Below are 18,991 nucleotides of genomic sequence, written 5' to 3'. Positions count from 1 at the left end.
TGTTAGTCGTCAAATATAAAAATCGTAGGCAAAGATTTCGGCATTAATGAACTTTAGAGGGTGTTTTGAAGATTTTTCATAAATTTGAAATAGCCTACTGAGCCTGTTAAGAGATTGAGTTGTGGCCATCAGGAACAAAAAGATAGCCGTAAAAGGAACAGCAGATGGACAAAGCTTCCGCTATTATGGAATCCCGAAAAATAATCGAACCATATTGAATCTATTGTTAATAATAATGCAACTCGAAACCAGTGACTTCCGGATGACAAGGCAGCAGCAACGTTAAGGTTACCCAAAGCTCCCCTTCACCATAACATGGCCAAAATATGATATGACCAACACCGGCTTTTAGTCACATACATACTTAAAAACTAAGTAGTTCATAACTACATAATATATTTCACAAGACAGAACAAAGTTCTAATAAACTACACATCCTAAGATCATATAAGGCAACAGAACCATACTAAACTTCAGCACTTGCCATTCACCATGGAGCAGATGAAATATTGGAGAATTTTAACTCGCCAGCAACTTTTGCTTCTTCAACTTCATTCAGTACAATTTTCAATTTGGCAATTTCGAACTCGTACCTGTTTATCTGATTCATAGCTGAATCTTTTCTCTCTTGGAAGCAGGCAAGGTATTCTCTCAGATTCTTGATAGATCTATCAAGGTCCATAAATTGAGAGTCTATCATACTCTTATCGTCCATTTTGGCAATAATTTTTCCCTCCACTTCTGCTTTTCTAGTCAAACACCCCTTGTGATATATTTGAAGCTCTCGCAATTTCTCTAGGCGAGCCCGTAGAAAATCAACACTGAATCCATTACTTTCAAAATGATAAAGAGCCTTCATCTTTGCGTCCAGAGATGCTTCATCTCTATCAATATGCAACTTCTGTATATCAGTGGCCAAGTTTGCAAAAGATACCATAAGCCCTATGGCCATCCCTTCTCGAAGCTCCATAGTGTACTGCTCCAGAATGCAAAAATGTGGCTGTTGTGGCATAACCTGGAATATTTCCATTGATTCTATTTGTTTCCACAGGCAGGAAGTCTTTGAGAACGGCAATGCTATGTCTTTCAATAGTGACCCACTGGAGTGAACAATGAGAGCAGCAGCACCCTCGAGAGCAACTACCTTTGACTGAGTTTGATTATGAGCAATTTCAGTGCAAGTTTCTGCAAGAACTGATGGGGCAATCTGACTTTGAATGTGAACTGTTACATTGTTATAGATCTCATTAGAAGCAGCATCATTAACTGAATTCAATGTGACATCTGCTAAAAATTTAGGAATGAAGAAGCTGCCAGTTAGATTGTTTTCACTCAATCCTTCCATGCAAATGACACATCTAGCTTCTATATCTACAAAGGTAAAGGTAAATGCAATGTCACCTAAATTTTATTTAGGCCTCTATGTAAAACAACAGATACTTCGCTCACCTTCTATATCAGCACTTGATGGGGACCCTTGATACATTATAAGTTTATTCTGCTGGGTAATAGGTTGAGATGCAGCACTGTATAAATCTTGATCCGATAAGTCATCATTAGCTCTACTATAATTGCTCAATACGACTTGATTAGTATCCGATTTCTCGATATTGTTAATGTTCACTGAAAATTGGATGAAAATTTTAATAAGCTTCTACCATGAAGTTTGTATTAAAAATGCTTGACTTACTTCTCACAGGCGCATGCAAGTGGCTGAATGATATACTCATCTGTTCTTCTCTTAACATTTTGCTGTCCCCGTCTTGTAATTGCTTTAGCACACCCTAGTAACAAGGACAAGGAAAACAAAACAAAACAAACATATTCCTGTATACTGATTTATGCATATACTTGATTAGTTCTATAAGAAAAAAGTTCCTTACATCATTACTGAAATTCTTTTGCAGTTTTCGAGATTTAGCGACAAGCTTAGTTCTTTTCTTCTTAACTTTTGTATTCAAAGCATAATCCAAATTGTAGTTCATCCATTCTAGAAGATGGAGATGATCATTAGCTTTATAACCCATAGGTGTGCCATCAACTTCAGTTACATCTGGCTGATGCTTTGATAGCTGATGGCTGGCATTTGCAAGACCTTCCTCCTCAATAGATAATCCAGGTACATCCCTTATAGATGCATCAAGTTCAGCAATAGTTCCCCTAGAAGACGGGCTTATAGTAGAGGAGCTAGGATCCACCGGTGGCATTGAAGAACAAATATCTATCACAAACATTGGAGTTGAAGGGCCTTGAGATATTAACTGATGTTGTGGCATCACATGATTGTATTGTGACTTGGCTTTCTTGAACATTTTGGAACCTTGTGAAGGCCCAGACTGTAAATTTGCTTTCTTGTGCTTCAGATTCAACTTGAGTCCCCCGAGTTCAGATGTAACTTCACCTTCACATTTAGAAGGAGGCAGTGAACTAAGAAGACTGCATCTTTTCTGACCTCGTGGACTTCGTTTAACAGAGACAGAACTGCCTTGTGATCTTCTAGTCTCTTGCTGAAATATGTAGCAAACAAACAAATTTTATATGGGACTGAAATTGGTTCAAAACAATCAGCAAAAAGTTAAAGGAAAATCCTATAGAGGGCTGATAAAATTACCACTAAAGAACAAATGCCGATGTCAGACAGTGGAGTTGAAGGGCCTTCAGGCATTAAGTCGCATTGTGGCCTCACATGATCGCACCGTGACTTGTCTTTCTTTAACTTTTTGGAATTTTGTGAAGGTCCAGAACATAAATTTGCTTTCTTATGCTTCTGATTCAACTTAAACCCCCCAGATTCAGAAGAGGCCTCACCTTCACCTTTATAAGGGGCTGATGAACTAAGAAGACTGCATCTTTTTTGATTTTGTGGATTTCGGTTACCAGAAACAGAACTGCCTTGTGATTTTCTAGTCTTTTGCTGAAACATGTAACAAGGCAACGTTTTTTCTATGGGGTTGAAATTTGTTGAACTCCAAACGGCGAAAGTTAAAGAAAATCCATTGAGAGCCAATAAAATTTACCAATAATCAAATGGTATTTCACATTTCAAAACTGCTAACTAATCACTCTCCTAAGACTAATAGCCATGACTTTGTCATTCAATACAAGCACAAGGATTAACAACTAGAAACTGATGAACTATATAGCACCGAGCCAACATTTCCACAAGAAAATGGCACGATGACATATTTATATGGCACTTTATGCAAGGACTGAACAAGAACTGAATGAAACAAAATATTTGTCGTGATGCATGTAGTAACCTAGTCACAACATTATCCCAAATCCTATATCTATGGCAAGTTTAAAGGTACAACTGTTACCTGAAACGTGAAAACCCACCGGTGACCATCCCAACATTGAGAATGCCTAAGCTGATCAAGATTAAACACCGTCACCGACCTAGTGTCCCTGACTTTGACAATGCAGCGAGATTCCTTGAGAATCTTTGAAATCTCTCCCGGCACCCACCCACCATGGAGAGGCACTTCTACCTCATCACGAGGGGCAAAATCCTTCACCGACATTGCATTTAGCTGGCACGGCCTGATGTACTGAACGTCGACAAACTCAGCCAGAAGCTCGCCGGTTGTCACTGAGGTCAGACTCTCGTACTCTATCAAATAGGTACTGATGCTGAGCACTTGCGTGACACTAGCGGAAAACCATGCCGAGACACCGATTTCTAGGTTACGGCTGACTTCAATCCGAGCTCCGGCAGCGAACTCTGCCTCTTCAACTCTCTGAAATCAAGCCAGGGAAGAAAGTTGAGACATTAAATCGAACACATCGTCAACCCTAACAATAGTGCAACTGACGGAGTAGGTATCGCGACCATTACCACATCGCCGAAGGGGACCCAATGGCGATCGGTCCACTCCAAGTGGGATCGAATCTCGGACGCGTCGAACTCCAGCTCCTCCCGGCTCGTAGGGAAGGCGACGATGTAGCGGCCGGTGGTATGGAGTATGGCGGAGATGACGCCGGCCCACCAGCCGTCTTGGTGGAAGGCCTCGACGAGATCGTGGAGGCCGTGCTGGCAGCGGGAAGGGTTCGTCGGCGGTGGTCGGGGACGGAGTTGGGAGACGAGGACGATCTCACGGAGGGGAAGGGAGGGGTCGTCGTCGTCGACGAGGGAGGAGTAGACGATCTCGACGCGGTGCTGGGGAAGGCTGGAGGCCGCAGTGGCCTCATACCACGCGCCGAGGAAGCCGTCGTCGTCGCTGCGGACCTCCACCGGGTCCCCGGGCTGAAACCACACGGATCGTCGCCGGTCGCCTCTCTTCTTCTCACCGCCACTGTCCAGCGCCATCGCCGTCGAGGGGATTCTGATGGGCCCGAATGCCGAAAAGGGGCAGTGAAAAGGAGACCCGTTGATGAGTTGGTATCTACGCGGTAAGGTTACCTCCTCCTTCCCGGCGTTACGTGACAGGCGAAAGGAAGGAAGGTGTGGGGGTGGCAGAGTTCTTAGGTCTGCACGGCAGTACGATCTCATCGATGATAGCGAACCTCTGTCGTCGCTCTGATAAACCGTAGGATTTTTTTTTGCTGGTCCGTTCTAAAAAAACTTATTTATTAATTAAAAAAAGAAGTAACTTATTTACTCGATGATATGATTAAAAATGGTCCCGGCGGGGCTCGAACCCGCGACCTTCGGCTCATAAGACCAACGCTCTAACCAACTGAGCTACGGGACCTCTGTTGAATTAAGATCATCTCCAATCCATAACACTATATTTGGTGTAGTTTTGACATCTAAATTGATACAATTTTAACACCAAACACTATTTGAGCTCCAATCCATCCACACCATATAACACCAAAAAGAAATATTCTTTAGAATATTCTATTTTTCTTAGTAATATTTTTATATGATAAATATTATATTTAAAATTAATACTTCATTAATATTTTATATGTTAAATTTTTTAAAATTTAATATCCAACAAATATATGTATATAAATATAATATTTTTTTAAATTTTATTATATAATTATTCAATAATAAATATATTTTTAAAATGTTATAAAATCACACACAATTAACGCTTTAAATATAATTTTTATTTTGTATGTCAGTGTAATGGTTAATGTATTTTACAGTTATGCATATAAAAAATATTAATATTTAATTGTATTATTTTTATGAAATTAGTGATATAATTTATAAATGTAATTGTAATTAAAATATATTAAATAAATTTAAAATAATAATTTTAATAAGTTAAATATTTACAATATACATAATAAAATTTAAATATGATATTATATACCCTTAATTTAAATTTATAATAAATAATAATTATATTTAAATATCCTATAAGTAAAGACAAAAAAAATAATTATAAATTAATTATATTTGATTTTATTAATTATATAATAAAATTAACAAAAAAATAAAAATTCTTTCACACCAAATATGGTGATGTGAATAGTGCATCACCAAAATAGTGTTGCGCCTATTCACCACACCATATTTAGTGTGAAATTTGATGTATGAATTGGAGTATCTTGGTGCTAATTTGACATTAAATTTGATGTTTTGATGATGAATTGTAGATGGTCTAAGGGACCTTTAATAAATATATAAATAAAATATTTCCAATTGTTACGCGATAAATCATAACTGACTAAGAGTGACTAATCTCATGGGATAAGCATTGATTGGAGATAAATCGAATGTTACCGACTGAAAATGGAGCTCGGATCCTTTGGACAATTTTTTGTGGTTCAAAGGATGATTCCTAGACATGCATTGATGGGGATAAATGACCCCTATCTATTTTATAAATGAGGATCATACATTCCATCAATACATATTTAGGAATCCTTTGAATCGTAAAAATGATCCAGAGGTCTGTCCTCCTAAAAATGGTTACAGAAGAGATCTTGATTTGCAAGGGACACACCTTCCTGGTCGGCGTCGGCGATGCGGCAGCCCTCGGCGGAGGAAAGAGGAGGAGGTTCAGGAGGCTGAAAGCCGCGATCGCGAGGCGGCTCGGCAAGGGAAGGAAGGAGAAGAAGAGCAAGAGGTGCTTCCCTCAACTTCGACAAAGGATTCTCTGCTTAGTTTCCTTTTGGAATTCTTAAGAGTTTGAACAGAGCTTTTTGCAGCAAGAAGAGCATGACGATGAGGTCTGAAAACTTTTCTCCATCAATTTTTTTTTCCCTTTAATTTTTCCACTAATTTCAAAATGGCCTGCTCCATTTGTCTCTGTTCAGAAGTTTTTATTTTTTATTATTATCTTCTCGCCAAGTACAGTCATGGCTGCCGCAGCATCCAAATCATCAATTATTCATACAAAGTCAACGAAAGGTCTTGAGCCGAACAATTGTTCAACGATCGTTATGGACGTGTTGCTGGAGGAAGTCCGTCGTCTCCTTCACGACGTCCAGCTGCAAAAAGGCCTCCATGATGGAGCACAGCAGCGGCGTCTCCTCCTTATCCAGCAGCTGAACGTCGGCGACGCCTTCCAGGAACTTGATCCCGGTGTGGCACGAGCCCACCAGCAAGTCGAGCAGCCCCGGCGCGTCGCCGTTGATGAACGGCCCTGCTCCGTCGACCCACAGCTCCTCTCCGACGCCGGCCTCCATGGCGACCAGTTGAGCCCTGAACTCGGCCACCGCCGCCGCCTTCGAATCTCCCTCCGCCTTGGGGATGACGTACGTCAGCGGCACAACCTGTGCTCGAATCGACGAGAAAGATTGAGGGTCGATCGAATCATCCAGAGCTCGATTTCTAGTACAACAGATTCACATCGATTTCTTACCTTCTGGTAGACGAAATCCGCCCAAAATCGAACCTTGGCTCGGCGGTGAGGGTCCTCAGGCAGGAGCCGAGGCGCCAAGCTCCCCCACAGCTCGTCGATGTACTGCAGTATGACGAGCGACTCCGCGACGGGGCGGCCGTCGACCACCAGCACCGGAACCTTCTTGTGGACCGGGTTCAACCGCAGCAGCTCCTGGCTCTTGTTCTTGAGGTCCTCCTCCACGTAGTCGTAGGGGACGCCCTTGAGGCGGAGGGCGTGGTGGACCATCAGGCAGTAGCCACTGCGAGTCATGCCGTAGAGCCTCACCTCCTTCGCGTTCGCCATTGATGGATTTGCTCTGCAATGAAGACTTGTTTTGTGGTGGTGAAGAGAAGGGAAACAAGGAGTATTTATAGTTTCTTTTACCTTGATTTTAATGGTTTTGAGAAGTTTAATCAAACGATTATTATTATTTTATCTGGATGGATCAGTTGCTTGATCTGCAAGCACATGCATTGACTTGGAACACTGAGAATTAATTAGGGTCTGAATGAGTCTTCAAATTTATTTGATAGAATAATAGAGTTAAATTAATTTTATCATGATTTAAGTCATAAATAGTGATTCAAATTTAATTTGATCTTGAACTTCCTTCGTTTATTTATACTAGTCATCAGACACATTACCCAGATAAGGGCATCCATAATGGGAGCTCTCAAATGCGAGGGAACTCAATCGGGTAAATTTCACCCTACCTGTACAGGTACTGCCCTAACCTCTCACAATGAGATGGTGGGACCCACTACTTAAGTGTGGGCCCCACCACCTCATTGTGAGAGGTTGGGACAGTGCCTGTACAGGTAGGATCGAATTAACCCTTCCTATGTGGTAAGGAGTGGATCCATATAAATTGGGAGCTCTGAAATGCGAGGGAGCTCCTTCCTATGTGGTAAAGAGTGGCTCCATATAAATGAAGTCGTACCTTCCCTTTTTTATTTTTTAATTCTAATATTTTTTAAATTTAAATGTGATAATGGAGATGTTTTTTAATTAAGATAGAGATATATGGCGTGGGGTATAAAAATGTTGAACTTATAAGTGGATTATTGAGAGAGTTTTTTTTAGAGTGAAAAAATGTGTGAAATTTTTTATTTGTGACGTGGCAGGATGTGGTAAAAAAAGAGCTCTAGTCGAGCTCGCACTATTAACATGCTTTAATATAATACATAAATATATGTAAATTATAAATCCATATAAATTTTATAAAATAAATATTTACTATCAAATTATTAAATAATATTATTCAATGCTAATATGATTTATTTTATAAAAATTTTAATTTGAAAATAAAATAAAAATTAAGTTATTAATCGTACCTCAAATTATGTAGCGTGAATAACTTATATCACTCATATAATCGATGTGATAATCGATGAGATATACAAATGGATAGATAGGTTTATAATTTTTACTACAAGAAAATAGATCTATAGTGACGAAAAATGTCGTCATTAAATGTTCAAAACTCGTCATCAAATAATTATAATGACTGGAATTTATCCGTCAAATCTTCATTACTGCCCTCCTAGGTAAAAGTAATTAATGACAGTAAAGTCGTCCCGTCATTATTGTTGTAATATTTTTAGTGATGGGATTAGACCTAAGGACGAAGCCAGATACAAGTATACAACCCTACCCAGGTTGTAGCCCGGATGCCCGACAGCGACGAAAAGAGAAAAACGTCGATTGTGTTAGGACCGAAATGTAGCTAGAGGGGGGTGAATAGCTCTTCGCGATCTTGTGCTCTTCGTTGCTTTGTTTCTTCGATGATGTGCAACGGAAAATACAAGAAACAACAACTGCAATGCTAACACAAGGGATTTACTTGGTATCCACTTTAAGAAGAGGTGACTAATCCAAGGATCCACACACTCACGCACCCTCCAGTATGAAATCACTCCTTTACGGAAACTACCGAAGGCGGAGAAGCCTTACAACACTCTCAATACAAGAAGAAAACAAGGGAAGACAAATACAAGAAATATCTTACAAGATATGCAATAAAAACCCTAACCCTAGCTTCTTCTTCTTGCTGTAGATCCGCCTCTTGACTTGAAAATGACTCCAAGAACCTTCAAGATCTGGCGGTGAGAGCTCTGTGGAGAAGCTGTGGAATCGCTGTGGAGAAAAGATAGAAGAAGTGCGCAGAAAAATGCTCGCCAATGGCTTTATCTACGCCAACGGTCGAATCCCAATCGATTGGATTGCTCCCAATCGATTGGGGAGGCTTTGGATTGATCGACCGATCGATCCAGAGCGTCTCTATGCTCTTGGAAATCGCCTGGATCGATCGACCGATCGATCCAGGGCTTATCGCGTAAAATCGCAGCTCCCAATCGATCACCCGATCGATTGGAGGCTCTGAATCGATCGGTCGATCGATCCAAAGATGTTCTGTGCGATCGCGAGCTTCTCCCAATCAATCACCTGATCGATTGGGAGGAGGCTTGTCGTGGAGACTCACCCAATCGATCAGCCGATCGATTGGGCATGAGCCAATCAATCGGCTGATCGATCCAGCTCATGGTTTTTGCCCAAAACCAAGTCCAAAGTCCCCTAAACCAACATCCGGTCAACCATGACCTGTTGTACATCATGTCTAGCATCCGGCCACCCTTGACCTGCTAGGACTCTCTCACTAAGTGTCCGGTCCTCCATGACCCACTCGGACTTTTCTCCTCGTGCCAAGTGTCCGGTCATCCTTGACCCACTTGGACTTATCTCCACCAGATGTCCGATCAACCTTGATCCGCCTGGATTTCCCGTGCCAACCTTCACTCACCAGGACTTCCCTTTTGCCTAGCTTCACTCACCAGGACTTTCCTTCTGCCTAGCTTCACTCACTAGGACTTTCCTTCTGCCTAGCTTCACTCACTAGGACTTTCCTTCTATCTAGCTTCACTCACTAGGTCTTTCACCTGGCTTCACTCACCAGGACTTTCTTTCTGCCTAGCTTCACTCACTAGGACTTTCCTTCTGTCTAGCTTCACTCACTAGGTCTTTCACCTGGCTTCACTCACTAGGACTTTCTTTCTGCCTAGCTTCACTCACTAGGACTTTCCTTCTGCCTAGTTTCACTCACTAGGTCTTTCACCTGGCTTCACTCACCAAGACTTTCCTTCTGCCTAGCTTCACTCACTAGGACTTTCCTTCTGCCTAGCTTCATTCACTAGGTCTTTCACCTGGCTTCACTCACCAGAATTTTCTAGTCAAGTATCCAGTCAACGTTGACCTACTTGACTCTCCTTCACATCTGAACTGGTCAACCTTGACCAAAAAGGGAATTGTACCAAACAATCTCCCCACATAAATAATTGCACCAGCAATCTCCATGTATTGTCAAACATCGAAACCCAAACAACAAGACTCGAGCTTAACCCAATTCAAGCGCAGTAAACCTTGACCTAGGGAATATTGCACCAACAATCTCCTCATTTTTGATGTTTGACAATACCTTTAAATTAGGCTAATCTCATAGTCTCAACTTCCTTCATGTCAATGTATAAATGAGGGTTTCCTTCATTATCCCCCTTTCCTAGAGGACAAACTCCCTCTTTAGGTAATGAAGGCCTAACTTAACCACACATTCTCCCCCTATTGGCACACATCAAAAACTCTCTCCCTGAAGAGTCACTCACCGTTGTTCACAACTTCACTCGTTGTGTTCAACACGATAATGAAAGTCTCATACCCTTCATTATCTTTTAATGCTCATCCTTGAGTATGAACACCCAAACAATGAAGATATCCACTCCTCATTGTATTCAAAATGCTCAACCTTGAGCATTTACGCTAAGGAAGGTTAACCACCTTCTAAGGTGTATGAAAAATAGATTTTCATGTCCTTAAAGAATAACTCCCCCTAAAGACATGCACGTAACTTATGTCATTGCACCAATAATGACTTGGAATCCCTAAACATATAGAAAACCGAAATTTAGAAGTTCTAAGGTTCAAAAATTCAATATTGAAACCAAACCTCAACCTAAACCTCTACTTAGTCTTCCTTAACCAATCCATCCTTGTTTTCATCATGAAAACTCCCCCTAAATATATACAAATGTGTTTTGAGAGGTAAGGAGTGGTTATATAGACTAAAAAATGCTGAACTTTAGCTTACCCTACCAAAATCAGCATTTCAAATGATTGGAGTTGGGTCCCAATCGATTGAACCCAACTGAATCGATCCACTGATCGATTCAGACTGCGTGGATCGATCGGTGGATCGATCCAACAAGCTTTTGCTCACGAGAAATACCTTCTCAATCGACCGCCCGATCGATTGAGGCACTCCAATCAATCGGGTGATCGATTGAAGCTCTGAAAATGTTGAAATTCACTTTCAGTCAATTTCAGAAACTCCCCAAAAATTCTACAAAATTCGAAAAAATATTAAAAATCATGTAGACATTCCTTAGGGCATATACTATCAAGGAAAAATAGTTTTCTATGAAAATAATTTCTATTTTCCAAGATTGACACAAACTTGTAAAAAATTTAGTATTTTCTTCTAGTTTGTGTCTAATTTTTCAATGATGATTACTATCAAAAAATAGTGCTCACCAAGATTTTCTAAAAGTATTTTAAAACCTTTTTCAAAACTAATATCCAACCATGTTCTTTGGGCTCAATGCACATGACTTGTACATTAGCTTTCCCAATGATTGGAAAACACATAACTAGTGTTGTTTTGATGAACTCAAAACTCAAAAGAATGCACTTAATCAACACCTTGAGTTTTGTTTATCACCCTAACATCTTACTTGTATCTAATGTGTACGAAACCACATACAAGTCGCCTTATAGTTCTTTAGTGAGATGTAATTTTTGGTTTTGCCCTAATCTAGGGATCATGTATATCTATCTAGGCATTTTGAGGTTAGGAACATCCACCAATGATGTTACTTGATAATGAATGTCATTTGTCCTTAGTTTGCAAGGAATTAAAATAATGCATGATGTGTTATGACATACATCAAAGATAAATAATTTTCAAAAGAAAATTTCTTATAATTACATGATGTATGCATGACATGACATGGTATTTTTGTATTTTTTATAATAAAACATGAATGCAGAAACAAGATGTCATGGCATATTATGAGCAAAATAGAGCATGACAAATTAGCATAAATAAAATATCTAGAATAACTATCTAAGTATCCTTAAACTTTAGCTAATCTTAAAATTTTAAACCTAGATTGCCCAAGATTTCCCAAGAAAATGTCAAAACCCCAACTTGACATTTCTTTTACTTTTGATCTCTTGTGCCAATTAAAATTATATCCAAATACTCAAACTATGACACATTTTACTCCATTTAAGAAGTAAAATTAAGCATTTCCTTTGCTTTTCTTACATTGTGTCAATTTAAATTAAGCATATTCCTCAAATTTTGGCACAAATTACTCTTTTAAAGAGTAACAAATTAAAATAAGGCTTAGATTTGCCTTTAACTTCCAAAAAAATACCAAAATCCCAACTTGACATTTCTTTACGATTCTCCTACTTATGCAAATTTAATTAAAATCAATTTTCTCAAATTATGGCACATTTTACTCATTTCAAGAGTAAATCATAATCCTTTTCATTTTTAAAGGTTAACAATAACCTTGAAAATGCTCTCCGAGTGTCAATTTCATCAAAGTTGGGTTAACTACCCTTCTAATCGGAGTTGACACACTCTATCTCATCTAAGGGGTAGAGAAAATGCTCCTAGGAACCCAAAACCTATTGGAGCTCCTTGGATGCTCTAGGTACTCACTAGGGATAATTTCCCTAGATACCTTCTTAGTGACCTTGTTAGGCTTCTTAGAAGCCTTGGTCACTTTTTCTAGATCAACTCTAGGGATTTCTTCCCTTGTGACCTTCCTAGTGACTTTCTTAGACTTCTTAGAAGTCTTAGTCACGTTTGTTGTTATAAAAATACTTCTAGGGATAACTTTCCTTGTATTTTTGACTTAACCACTAGGCCTAGGGTTAGTTCCATAGCTATATGGAACCCTATGGTAAGAAATTGCATCCTTCTTAGCCTTAAGTTTGTATCCCAAACCTTTACGACCATAGGATGACCCTTGTTTCTCTAAACCTAGGTTTTGACTCTTGAACCCTTGTGTATCATTTGTGATTTTTCTAAGAGTCCTCTCCAATTTATCAAGTCTTGACCTTAAGACTTGATTTTCTCTCCATAACTCCTCAACCTTAGATTTTTCATTTACACTTTGATTTTTCTTTTTCTTAGGCAAATACCTAGAATCCTTAAAGTTATTGCCTAAATTATTTTCTATCTTTCTAACCTTAGGTTTGGTAGTTTTAGCATGAAGAGCCACATGATTTTCGTTTATTCTATCATGCTTCCTATTTTTATGGTAAATAGCATTAAAATGATATAAATTAGAACTAGCATACTTTTTACCATAATTTAAAGAGGTAGGCTCAATAAATGATACCTTGCGTTTTACCTTTGAAGCTCCCCCTTGATCCATGCTTCCTCCTTTAGCTTTGACCGCTTTCTTTCCATTAGGACATTGACTCCAGTAATGTCCTTTTTGATGGCAGGAGAAGCACACAATGTGCTCCTTGCTCTTCTTTGTAGCGGCGGCGATCTCCTTAGGCTTCTCCTTACCCTTTAGTGTCACTTGGCCCTTCTTCTTTACCAAGTTAGAGCACTTGCTTTTGTAGTATCTGTGTTCCCTACACTTAAAACATATGATATGATTTTTATTTTAAATTGAAATACTTATACCTTCACATGTAGGGATGACACTTGCTCCTCCTTTTGATGTTTCTTGATTTTTGGAGGATGCATTGTCTTCTTCTCCATTTGACCCGGATGTAGAAACTTCTCCTTCTTCTTGATCCGATGTCAATAAGGGTCGCTCCCCCTCAATCCTAGAGGTGAAGACTTCTTCATCTTCATCTTGTACACAGAACAAGGAGTATGATCTCTCTTTGTCCTTTTCGTTGCATTCCTTTGAAGATGAAGCTTCTTGGACTTCTTCTTCGGAAATTGAGCATCTCTCAACTTCGGAGTCCTCTTGATTTTGATCCAATAAGTCACCCTCTTTGGATTCTTCTTGATCTGGTACAGTGGAGGGGATCTCATAAATCGTTGCCAATTTGCTCCAAAGCTCCTTGGCATCCTTGAATTCTCCAACTTGATCCAAAATGTGGTTAGGCAATAGATTGACCAAAAGCTTGGTCACTTTATCATTGGCCTCGCTCCTTTGAATTTCTTCTTGGCTCTACTTGTTCCTCCTGAGAATTTTGCCCTTTGAAGTTGTTGGAGCTTCGAAGCCTTCCATGAGGGCAAACCATTGCTCTATCTCCACCATCAAGAAATTTTCGATCCTTGATCTCCAAAGATCGGAGCTCATTATTGTGAATGGTGGAGGCACCCTCGTGTCGAATCCGAGTCCATCTCGGAATTCCATCTTGAAGTTGAGCTTCTTAAATTCTTTGACTTTGATGAATTTGCTTCAACTTCTTCACCCTCTAGCTTTGTTGCCCCTTCCGGCGATAATTCCGGTGAAAAGCGGTCTTGCTCTGATACCACTTGTTAGGACCGAAATATAGCTAGAGGGAGGGGGTGAATAGCTCTTCGCGATCTTGTGCTCTTCGTTGTTTTGTTTCTTCGATGATGTGCAGCAGAAAATACAAGAAACAACAACTACAATGCTAACACAAGGGATTTACTTAGTATCCACCTCAAGAAGAGGTGACTAATCCAAGGATCCACACACTCACACACCCTCCACTATGAAATCACTCCTTTATGGTAACTACCAAAGGCGGAGAAGCCTTACAACACTCTCAATGCAAGAAGAAAGTAAGGGAAGACAAATACAAGAAATATCTTACAAGATATGCAATAAAAACCCTAACCCTAGCTTCTTCTTCTTACTGTAGATCCACCTCTTGACTTGGAAATGCCTCCAAGAACCTTCAAGATCTGGTGGTGAGAGCTCTGTGGAGAAGCTGTGGAATCGCTGTAGAAAAGAAATAGAAGAAGTGCGCAGAAAAATGCTCGCCAACGGATTTATCTGCGCCAACGGTCGAATCTCAATTGATTGGATTGCTCCCAATCGATTGGGAAGGATTTGGATCGATCGATCGATCGATCTAGAGCGCCTCTGTGCTCTTGGAAATCGCCTGGATCGATCGGTCGATCGATCCAGGGCTTATCGCGTAAAATCGCAGCTCCCAATCGATCACCCAATCGATTGGAGGCTCTGAATCGATCGACCGATCGATCCAGAACTGTTCTGTGCGATCGCGAGCTTCTCCCAATCGATCACCTAATCGATTGGGAGGAGGCTTGTCGCGGAGACTCACCCAATCGATCAGCCGATCGATTGGGCATGAGCCAATCGATCGGCTGATCGATCCAGCTCATGGTTTTTGCCCAAAACCAAGTCCAAAGTCCCTTAAACCAACATCCGGTCAACCATGACCTGTTGGTACATCATGTCTGGCATTCGGCCACCCTTGACCTGCTAGGACTCTCTCACCAAGTGTCCGGTCAATCCCTTTGACCCACTTAGATTTTTTCTTATCGTGCCAAGTGTCCGGTCCTCCATGACCCACTCGGACTTTTCTCCTCGTGCCAAGTGTTCGGTCATTCTTGACCCACTTTGACTTATCTCCACCAGGTGTCCAATCAACCTTGATCCACCTGGATTTCTCGTGTCTGGTTTCACTCACCAGGACTTTCCTTCTGCCTAGCTTCACTCATTAGGACTTTCCTTCTGCCTACCTTCACTCACTAGGACTTTCCTTCTGCCTAGCTTCACTCACTAAGTCTTTCACCTAACTTCACTCACCAGGACTTTCCTTCTGCCTAGCTTTACTCACTAGGACTTTCCTTTTGCTTAGCTTCACTCACTAGGTCTTTCACCTGGTTTCACTCACCAGGACTTTCCTTCTGCCTAGCTTCACTCACTAGGTCTTTCACCTGGCTTCACTCACCAGGATTTTCTAGTCAGGTATCTAGTCAATCTTGACCTACTTGACTCTCCTTCACATCTGAACTGGTCAACCTTGACAAAAAAGGGAATTGTACCAAACAATCTCCCCACATGAACAATTGCACTTGCAATCTCCATGTATTGTCAAACATCGAAACCCAAACAACAAGACTCGAGCTTGACCCAATTCAAACTCAGTCAACCTTGACCTAGGGAATATTGCACCAACAGATTTTATTGTGGAACAAAGGGAAAAAACGGAAGAGAAAGTGGAGGCTAGCCTGGGCGTCGACGTCAGCGTGACCCATAGCCGAGGTAGATCACCCGGGCTGGCTCCACCATTGATTATACCGTCATTAAAATTAATTTTAATGACAAAAAAAGACGTCATTATACTACCATTTACTTCTCATTAAATAATATTTTAATGACATTATATCTTCTCATTATATCATCATTTACTCCTCACTAAAAATCGATCTAATAATAAAATTACTCCTCATTAAATCATTAATTACCCTCATTAAAAAATATTTTTAATCGTGATCAAATTTAAAATAATTTTTATATTAATTTGTCATAGATGACATTACTAATAAATAGAATTGTTGTTAACAAAATATTTTATATAAGCATAAGTTCCAAATATACAAAATTACAATTTGTTCCAAAATATGAGTTCCTTAATACAAAAATATTTGAGAACGATAAATGGTGATGACTTGATAGTTGCTTCAAATTATCATGTACTATATAATTTCTTAATTGATCTTGCTTGAATTCTTCTTTAGAGCACATCATCCGATTAAGGCAGCCTATTAACTTCCATCAGGGCATCGTCTGTAAAATATAAATAGAAAAAATTAATTAAAATAAAGATATAGTCAAACAATTAAATGTCCAAGTCCAAAAATATAAGTATTAGATAACAATTACAACACTAATCATCTAAAAATGATGTCATCTATTAATCAACACTAGTCATCCAAAAATACATCACAAGTATTAAACTCACCTTCACCATACATTACAGGTTCATCTGAAGTTGGTTGGTTTTCATTCTCAATTTTGGCTAATCTACTTTCAATTCTATCCATGTGTCTCTTAAGGTTATTATTTTCTTCTCCCTTCTTATGGAGCTTAGCCTCAAGATCTTTTATATAAGCAGCTTGTGAACAATTAAAATGTTTTCTTTTCATTCCACCTCCGAAACCAAAGACATGGCTATGCCTTGTGGTCCAAAACACTTTTCAACAACCTCAATATGTGAGAGTGATGCAGTATAGATTGAATAGTCTTCACAATCTCATCCTACAAAGGTTCATCACTCAAACATTATTTAAATAAATGATAAATAAAAAATTTAGGTTAAAAGGTTAAATAGTGATAGTTACATATTTTTCTTGCGATTTTGGCTCAACAAACTTTCCATTTTTATGTCAAGTCTCATAGAAAATTTTTGCAATGTCAGGTGGATTATTATCCTTACCTCCCTGAAAGATATATAAAAGGAAAGTAAATTATATATGTTAATTAAATAAAACATCATAAATAATAAACATAAAAATTAATATAAATATTTATGACTATGTCATATATCAGTTGTCTGTGTGGCTTACTTCCAGTTCGATGAGGCATTACTCTGTTTACCCGATTCTTTGAATTCTGATTACTGGTTTTCTACATAAATCACAAACTAATATTGCAATCAACACTTCCATTAGTACAATTTAATTGCAAAATAAAGATATTTCTTATAACACTTTGAATCAACATTATTATACCTGAAACTCATCAGTTAAGAACTTATTAATGACAAGTCATTCCCATTCTTTAGCATTAAACCCTTGTGGCACATTTTTTAAAACTTCAGCTTTAGTTTTTCAATGTCTCACATAATTTACATTCAAGGATGACCTCCATGCTGTCCACAAAGCACTGATATGCTCCAAAGTATGCTCACGATATATATAATTCTATGCTACTATTGAAAAAGCATTCCTGCAACACATTCATAATACACCATACTTAGCTTCATTTAAGAGAAAAACCTCAAACTTCATTACTACAACATTTACTAATCTATGGCCATGCAGTAATGTAGTAATGTACGATTACCAATCAATAAATAAAAAAAGGAATTAAAGGAAATAAAAAAAAGGAATGCACGTTTACCACGAGATCCATAATCAGTGTTATTACACTTACACATGAACACCGAATACTATTCTCTTCACTTGTCTTCTTAAAAGCATAATTAAAAAATTGTTCAACTCCAACCTTGTATTTTTCATTGAACCGATCATTGAAAAAACTCATCCATTCCTTACTAGGTGTCATTTTCCTTTTACAAATATGAATTCTTGCTAAAAAAAAAATTGCGACAGATTGATAGACAACACAACATAAAGGTATGCTTTGTAATGCTAAAAAATGATAATTCTTGAGCGAATATTAGAAGTTCCAAGAAGTTGGAAAGGAAATTATGAATAACAAAATAATTACTAATAGTTAACAAATATGCATGTTAAACAAACTAATAGTAGGAACAGTAGGTGATACAAATGAAGCAATTAAACAAGAAAGTGTTTACATTGCTAATGCTTCCAACATGTTCTGTAACATATCCGTAACAAAGTGTGTAGCATCGGAAATTGAAGATACCATTCGAAGTTCAAAGGTGATACAAATGAAACAATTAAACTAGTATGATTCGGTAAGATGAAAGTGTTTTTGGCACAGATGAGAAATTTTAAAGCGTTACATGTTCTTAAGGAATGCCTTCTAGAGGTACTATTGATAGAAATATTTAATCCAATCATAATTTTCCCTGAGGAACGAATAGTCAGAGATATGTATCCTATTGTATATATGGATGCCCTTTACACACACTACTAACTCAGATGCAGAGTTGTACCACATATAGAGTTAGAAAGTGTTCGCATTGCCAATGCTTCCAGACGAAAGTGTTTTTTTTGTGGAACGGGGAAAAAATAGGCTTAGGCTTACCTTTGATTGAGCTTCCTTGGTTGTTGCTAAGATGGAAGGAGATGAGGGCTTAACTTTGGCTTATGGAAAGGGAAGGAGATGAGTAAGGGTTGCGTCGTTACTGAGAGGAGAAGGAAGCGCGTTGTTGAGAGAAGGAAGGAAGGCGTAGTTTTGACTTGCGGAGAGGTGCATCGTTGTGTGTTGCTCGCCCGCTGTACAGAGGAGAAGAGA

General features: G+C 39.0%; 2 protein-coding genes and 1 non-coding gene across 4 annotated transcripts; all 3 read right to left on the bottom strand.

The window, feature by feature from the left end:
• Nucleotides 1–201: 201 nt before the first annotated feature.
• Nucleotides 202–4,471, bottom strand: LOC121980745 (DUF724 domain-containing protein 3-like). Of its 2 annotated transcripts, none has more exons than XM_042532933.1 (7): nucleotides 3,839–4,471; nucleotides 3,321–3,740; nucleotides 2,612–2,914; nucleotides 1,884–2,507; nucleotides 1,691–1,784; nucleotides 1,450–1,623; nucleotides 202–1,371 (listed from the first exon to the last, which is right to left on the bottom strand). In XM_042532933.1, the coding sequence occupies exons 1-7, from the start codon at nucleotides 4,307–4,309 to the stop codon at nucleotides 488–490; spliced, it is 2,970 nt and encodes a 989-aa protein (XP_042388867.1). In that variant the 5' UTR covers nucleotides 4,310–4,471; the 3' UTR covers nucleotides 202–487. The 2 variants fall into 2 exon arrangements, with proteins under 2 accessions (XP_042388867.1, XP_042388868.1); XM_042532934.1 differs by having other exon boundaries at nucleotides 202–1,224; nucleotides 3,839–4,469.
• Nucleotides 4,472–4,620: 149 nt separating this feature from the next.
• On the bottom strand, nucleotides 4,621–4,694 carry TRNAI-UAU. The gene has a single exon. It is a non-coding gene; the product is annotated as a tRNA-Ile (tRNA).
• A 1,520-nt stretch (nucleotides 4,695–6,214) lies between these two features.
• LOC121982951 (glutathione S-transferase U9-like) lies at nucleotides 6,215–7,150 on the bottom strand. The gene is made up of 2 exons (XM_042535949.1): nucleotides 6,768–7,150; nucleotides 6,215–6,678 (listed from the first exon to the last, which is right to left on the bottom strand). Exons 1-2 carry the CDS (start codon nucleotides 7,089–7,091, stop codon nucleotides 6,334–6,336), a joined length of 669 nt encoding a protein of 222 aa, XP_042391883.1. The 5' UTR covers nucleotides 7,092–7,150; the 3' UTR covers nucleotides 6,215–6,333.
• Nucleotides 7,151–18,991: the final 11,841 nt, after the last annotated feature.

Source organism: Zingiber officinale, chromosome 5A, assembly GCF_018446385.1.
Source record: "Zingiber officinale cultivar Zhangliang chromosome 5A, Zo_v1.1, whole genome shotgun sequence".
NCBI lineage: Eukaryota > Viridiplantae > Streptophyta > Magnoliopsida > Zingiberales > Zingiberaceae > Zingiber > Zingiber officinale.
Note: the sequence above shows the minus strand (reverse complement) of the source record. Positions and strands in the feature narration are given on the sequence as shown.